The sequence below is a fragment of the Anser cygnoides genome, chromosome 5, assembly GCF_040182565.1.
Source record: "Anser cygnoides isolate HZ-2024a breed goose chromosome 5, Taihu_goose_T2T_genome, whole genome shotgun sequence".
Lineage (NCBI taxonomy): Eukaryota > Metazoa > Chordata > Aves > Anseriformes > Anatidae > Anser > Anser cygnoides.
In genome coordinates, this window is record NC_089877.1 from 7,852,844 (window position 1) to 7,860,022 (window position 7,179).

General features: G+C 39.7%; 1 protein-coding gene across 2 annotated transcripts in view; it reads left to right on the forward strand.

Moving 5' to 3' along the window:
* WT1 (WT1 transcription factor) overlaps positions 1–7,039 on the forward strand; it is a 105,139-nt gene extending 98,100 nt beyond the window's left edge. For both annotated transcript variants that reach the window (XM_066997545.1, XM_066997546.1), the window contains one exon: positions 2,243–7,039. In XM_066997545.1, coding sequence (XP_066853646.1) covers positions 2,243–2,252 — 10 coding nt within the window. In that variant the 3' untranslated portion in view covers positions 2,253–7,039. The remainder of the gene's footprint in view (positions 1–2,242) is intronic.
* Positions 7,040–7,179: the final 140 nt, after the last annotated feature.

Consider the following 7,179-nt stretch of genomic DNA (forward strand, 5'->3'; position numbering starts at 1 on the left):
GGCATGAAATTTAATTTGCGTTAATCAGCCACAGGCAAGGGCAAAATGAAAAGACTGTGACCCACGAGGGTAGGATTTTAGGGTTATTTACAAAATTATGCATCTGAGTAGCATGGAAAAGCAATGGCTAATGTAGGGTATGTTCTGTCTGATTCATGAAGTGAATCACCCTAATCCAACCTGGTTGTCAGAAGAATTCAGGCTGCGTTCCTTGACTGCGAGGCCCTTCAGCTGTGATTTGACAAAGAACATAGGGTGTGATAGTAAGGGAGAAATTGCCACAGTGTATAAAAATTAAAACATTCCAACCTGAGCAGGTGTACGTGGCTCAGCTCTCAACACCACCTAACTAACCACCAGTGGTAACACTGCACTGAGTAAAGCCCAAACGAGCGCAGTCCTGAGGGGCTCGGCTACCTCTGCACACTGTTGGCTGTGGCACCTGTTAACCTTGACCAAGCAGCGACTAAAAGTTCCCCTCCTGCGTACTGCAGTCTGTTATTGGGTGGGAATTGAGCACTTCGGGGATTCTGAAAAAGGTGTCTTTGAGAGCATGGTTTTGGCTTACATGAGAGAGCAATTGAAATCAGAGTTTGAAGCCTCCTTGTGCAGGAAGGGCTGCAGAAATGTTATGTCTGTGAAAGACTGGGCCTCCAGCCTTTCTGCTCAAAAAAACCAAAACACACAAGATGGTTAATTTATCCTTGAAGTTTTCCATCATGTCCCAGTGCTAAATCCAGGCAGGTAGAAGTACGTGCCCGACTTAACTATCGCCTGAGAACTTTTTCAGCCACACTTGGTTTCATTTCTCTACTTTCCTTTACTTAGAATCTGTACCAGTCACAGAATCTGAAACAAGTGCTGGCTGAAGAGTGTTTTAAAGATACAGAATGTAATTAGGCACTGCCAAAATTATATATACCTTTATTTCCAGCTGAGCTCTGTGAACATTTAATATAGCTAAACATTATGATGATTGTTTATTGCATATGATATTGTATTTGGTGCTGCTCAGTGTAACTGTACGAGGATAAATATTACTGCTATCTTACTACAAGGAGATACTCATTTCCTCCATAGCATTAATTAATCTTAGTTTCTTGTGTGGAGTTAATGCTTTGTTATTACATTAACGTGGGTTTGAACTCTGAAACATTGCTCTATCAATCACATTGCTAAGTTAATTAAGGATGTGAATTGATTTTTCAGATGTGCAGCCAAACTTACATGTATGTCCCAAGTATTAATTTCATTAGGACAAATTTACTTTTCTTTCTTTTTCTTTCTTTCTTTCTTTCTTTCTTTCTTTCTTTCTTTCTTTCTTTCTTTCTTTCTTTCTTTCTTTCTTTCTTTCTTTCTTTCTTTCTTTCTTTCTTTCTTTCTTTCTTTCTTTCTTTCTTTCTTTCTTTCTTTTTCTTTCTTTCTTTCTTTCTTTCTTTCTTTCTTTCTTTCTTTCTTTCTTTCTTTCTTTCTTTCTTTCTTTCTTTCTTTCTTTCTTTCTTTCTTTCTTTCTTTCTTTCTTTCTTTTTCTTTCTTTCTTTCTTTCTTTCTTTCTTTCTTTCTTTCTTTCTTTCTTTCTTTCTTTCTTTTGTTTTCTCTCTTTTCTCTTTCTCTTTCTCTTTCTCTTTCTCTTTCTCTTTCTCTTTCTCTTTCTCTTTCTCTTTCTCTTTCTCTTTCTCTTTCTCTTTCTCTTTCTCTTTCTCTTTCTCTTTTTCTTTCTCTTTCTCTTTCTCTTTCTCTCTCTCTTCCTTCCTTCCTTCCTTTCCTTCCCTTCCCTTCCCTTCCCTTCCCTTCCCTTCCCTTCCCTTCCCTTCCCTTCCCTTCCCTTCCCTTCCCTTCCCTTCCCTTCCCTTCCCTTCCCTTCCCTTCCCTTCCCTTCCCTTCCCTTCCCTTCCCTTCCCTTCCCTTCCCTTCCCTTCCCTTCCCTTCCCTTCCCTTCCCTTCCCTTCCCTTCCCTTCCCTTCCCTTCCCTTCCCTTCCCTTCCCTTCCCTTCCCTTCCCTTCCCTTCCCTTCCCTTCCCTTCCCTTCCCTTCCCTTCCCTTCCCTTCCTTCCCTTCCCTTCCCTTCCCTTCCCCCTTCCCTTCTTTTCCTTTCCTTCCTTTCCTTCCTTTCCTTCCTTTCCTTCTTTCCTTCCTTCTTTCCTTTTTTTTTTCTTTTTTCTGGCGATCAGATGCTGAAAACTGCTGTGTTGAGTTGAACAAAATGTTTCTTTGAAACCTCACGCTGAATGTTTTGTTTCAGTATCTTGTGAGAAAAGCAACGGGATTGAAAGGTACAGATCTGCTTAAAGAAGACATCTTGTACTAAGAGCTATGGGATGAAAGCATTCAGGCTGTGGAAGATGCAAATTCAATTTTCTCTTTTGTCCGGAGTAATTCCAGTGAACCGTTTTCATAACAAGCAAGTAGAACATGAAGATTTCCATCAGGCAATCAAATCCTATCTTAATCTACAGATGTAGCAATGCTTCTGTTTCTTTCATTGCACTAGATAAATCAGAAAAAAACTGATACTTGTGGCACTGGAAGAGCTTGGTCAATTATTACCTACTACAGACCTGGCAGACAAAATTTGTTCGCTAAGTGCACAAGCACCGAATCTGTCAGGCAACAGGACTGCACACACTCATGGTATCAGTGAATTATAGCTTAAATCATTTCCTTTTAATTTACTAGTGGAAGTCTCAGTCAGAACAAAGATGAGCAAAAATTGCTGCTGTTAGTATTTCTGAAATGAGGCTTCTAGCCTCTGCTGAGTTCTTTACAGCTGCCTGTCGACACAACGGAAACCCTGTAACTGATGAACTATAGAAGTAGCCAGAATTTAAATCCATCTGTATTTGTATGTAAGAAACTATGGCAGTGTTCAAAATATGAAAGGTGTAAAATTTACAGCCATGGAGTGGTAATGCTTCACATTTCAGAGATCTACTGTTTACTACAATAAACTATCAAAATGGATCATAGTAAAACATGGAGACACAATACAATGGGAGAAATCTCTACTAAAGAAAATCGTGGGTAGGGGTCACTAACTTGAGGGAACTGCTTATCTCCTTTACTGTCTCCTTCATGTAACGGGCAGTGCAAAATAACTTTCCAATATCCTATTGTGCCTTAATTTTTTCAAAACAGGGCTCAGATAGATGGGTGTTTATGTCAGTTCTTTGCAGTTAACATATTATTCTTGTGTCGGAAATATGTTGCTTAATATATATGAACATTTTAATAAAAACATAACTAGGTGATCTGAAATGATATTTTAGTTCACAGACTCAAAAAACCATGGAAGCAAACAATTTTTGTAAATGACATCTCTGCACTCTCCTCTGGTATGTATAAAGGCTCACAGTCATTATTGCAAAAGATTAATTCTGTTTAAATAGTCAGTTGAGCAGGACAAGGCCTTAGTGGTATAGCTAGCTATGTGTCACAATATACTAGGTAAAGGATTATGCCCCACTTAAGAATTAATAACATTTTAAACCTCTACATAAACTTTTTTTTTCTTTTTTTTTTATCAATAAACATGTCTCTGACTGAGGGCCAGATGTACTCACAGGTCTTAATTGTTCAATCCAGTGACTAATCCCCACTTGATCAAGATTTTACTGACTTTGCAGCTGTCTAGAGAGTGACAAATTTATGATTCAATTGCAATTTCATCTTAAACTTGAAACTGCACGATCATTTGTGGGAATTAGCTACCTGATAAGATAACAAGGGGGGAAGGAGTGCACGTAATTCTGTGCAGCAGAATCGGAGTGTTGCAGAACTCTTTAGGATGCATTGGAAAGACACAAATGGCCATTAAGGGATTAGCCCATCACTGATTGAGTGGCTGAACAGAGTTGAGGTTTACTAAATCACTGGAGTGGTAGGTCATTATCCTTGGATACAGGAGACAGTTGAATCTGTGTCCAAATGCATGAGCAGTAAATTGGAGTGTGCCAAAAATGAAAAATAAAAAATGCTGAACCCTTGTTCTTCAAGTATTCAAATTTCCAGGTCATACCCCAAGTTTTTTTTTCTTTCTTTCTTGGCGTAAAAAATATTTTTTCAGTGCTTTTAGTATCAGCATATTCTTGACTGTAATCTGCTTTGAGCGTATTGCTTCCCCTCAATGCTATCAAATTTGTGCTTAGTTAACAAATGCTGAAACTTAGATAACATGTTAGAAACTGATTAGAAAAGCAATGTTAGGAGTTTCCCTCTCCAGTGTTGATGGCTTGTGCCCAGTTGCTACTAAATACGTGGTTAAAATAGATGAGCCCTCCTCATTTGGCTTTTGTAACGATGACATTTTGGTAAATCTATAATTGTTTTATGTGCTATTGAACTGAATTGATACTTTTCTGCAAGTTTTGTTTATTATAAAGAGTTATGAGACAGTACCAACTTTGTTAAAAATAAATACAAATCCAATAACTTTTTTCTTAAGAGAGAAATCAAAAAACGCTGCAGGAATAACACATCACCCCTGTCTTCCTTGACCATGTGTTGATGCAGCTGATGAGTAAAATTAACCTCTGAGCAATTCCACATCAAGGAGCTGTGACAATATGTCTAAAGACTATTTGGCAATTCAAATTAATAGCTTAAAAATGTCAAATTTGGGAATTTGCTGTGCTGGCTGTGGCCTTTGGCTAGCCTGAGCAAGCCTAAGATCCCTTGGGGCTATTTCTCTATGAGTTGAACTTAATGATCTTTTTTCCCAAGGTATAGATGCATTTAATGCTGTTCAATTTATCTCAGTCTAGAGGGGCACATAACTTCAGAGGGTCTCGTTTCCTGAAACACAGTACATTTCACTGGAAATTTGTGAGATAGCAGATTAGAAAACATAGTGCATTTCGCTGGAAATTTGTGAGATAGCAGATTGGAAAATTCACCTACCGAGAAATCAGGTTAAGTTTTGTCAAGCAATGAGCAATTTTCACTACCTAATACAACAATAAAATATGCAGTGCAAAACAGAGATGGAGCTGGATGCCAAAGCAGAATATTATAGTCATAGTAAGCACATCTTTTCAACATAACTATACTTAACTGAGATTAACAGAGAAAGAAAGGTAAATGTGTTCGGCAGTGAAGGTCTTAGGCAAGGTAAGCTTACGTAACCCCAAACAAATGTCTCATTTTGCCCATTACTCAGCAGGTGATGCCAGGAATGTTGCTTTATTTCCTGATGCTTTTGCTGTCTGCCAATCCCAGTCTAAATGCTAAAAAACTGAGAACCACGGAGATGCCTGAGTCTTTGGGAGAATGATAATACCCAGAATAGAAAGCAGAAGAATTGGGCCAGTATGACTCTCAGTGACTTTAGTGGGAAAAGGAACAAGATAAAGCAGGGGCTAGCATAAGTTCTGGGAAAATAAAATATTAAAAAAAATGTGAAAAGGAAAAAAAAAAAATCCCAGATGAAATGACTGTTTTCTAGATCTGGATGTAAGTATTCTGGCAAGCCTGAAGGTTTAAATTAACTGAAAGTCTTTATCTGTGTTTTAAATGTCGAAATCCTTGGCCAGCTCTACTTTCTTAGATTCAACTGATGTCCAGAAGATTTGGAAAAGTAGTGGTGAGTAGGACAGGGAGAACAAACAAAGACGAAGGAAAGTGGAAGAAGAAAATCAATCTGCCAAATTAGACAGAGCAAAAGGAACAGGAAGAAAAACAGGAAATAACCTAATAAAATATAGTAGAAAATAAATAACTTCCAGTGCCCCAACAATTTCCTCTCACAAAAAGTATTGGCAGTATAAAGTAAATTATAGACGAGTTTCTGTCTGGCTATGGCAGTAAGCTGTTTAGGGACTACATAGGACACTCTCCTCCCCGCCACCCCCACCAAAGTGCAGATAACTGTATCAGGAACGAGTAAGAAAGTTGCACAGGTGAAGATAAGAGTACGAATATGACCCAAACAATGCAAATGAAAAAAAGAACAGAATGGCTAACGGAAGTGAACTCCTGAGGTGCAAATTTTCACCCATTTTGATTAGTTCTGCCTCAGGAATTGGTGCCACTGGGAATTCAGAAAACCTGAAGGATGTGGATAATGCCTCTATGCCACAGTATCCTACGTGTCTGGAGATCTGTACCCTACATGTCTGCACCACAGTACGAAAAGGATGTAAAACTGTTGGAGAGTGTCCAGAGGAGGGCAACGAAGATGGTGAAGGGCCTAGAGGGGAAGACATAGGAGGAGCGGCTGAGGTCACTGGGCCTGTTCAGCCTGGAGAAGAGGAGGCTGAGGGGGGACCTCATCGCAGTCTACAACTTCCTCGCGAGGGGGAGTGGAGAGGCAGGCGCTGACCTATTCTCCTTAATCACCAGTGATAGGACCCACGGGAATGGTGTCAAGCTGAGGCAGGGGAGGTTTAGGCTGGACATCAGGAAGAGGTTCTTCACTGAGAGGGTGGTCACACACTGGAACAGACTCCCCAGTGAAGTAGTCACTGCACCAAGCCTGTTGCAATTTAAGAAGCATTTGGACTGTGCACTTAGTCACATGGTCTAAAATTTTGGGCAGACCTGTGCGGTGCCAGGAGTTGGACTCGATGATCCTTATGGGTCCCTTCCAACTCGGGATATTCTATGATTCTATGATTCTATGATCTCTGGGGCAGCCACAGTGGCTCTCTGGGACTGGAGCAGAGAAGGGGAAGTGTAAACTAGTTTTATGAACTCTGAGCAGAGGTACTGATTGTTATCCTATTTGGTAGCAAAGAGGACAAAGGGACTCATTACCTCTCTTCCAGAAGATGAGCTCTGGAAGAGGGAATTTATTTAGGAATGATGCCACATTGCCAGCTGCTCAGTACCACCAAGGTATTATGTCTGTTTTCCCAGCAGTTACCTACAAAGGTACTTTACTGAGAGTAGCAAATCCTCCCCCACTTGCAGGAAGTTTGGCAAGTAAGTAATGAATCTGTTTTCAAGCTGAATCCTCATTCTGCAGTGTTTACGGTTTTTGTACACTAGAGTGTGATTTCAAAGAGGCTCAGAGCTTGCTTCAGCTTATTAAGTGCGAGTAAATATTGTAGCAGTAGTTATTTGCCAAAAACAACAGAAATACAATTAACTCGAGTGACTCCTTACTGAACAACCACATACATGATTTACTAATTTCACTGTGTTTACAGTGATCTTCCATGGAAGCAGAAAGCATATTCAGTT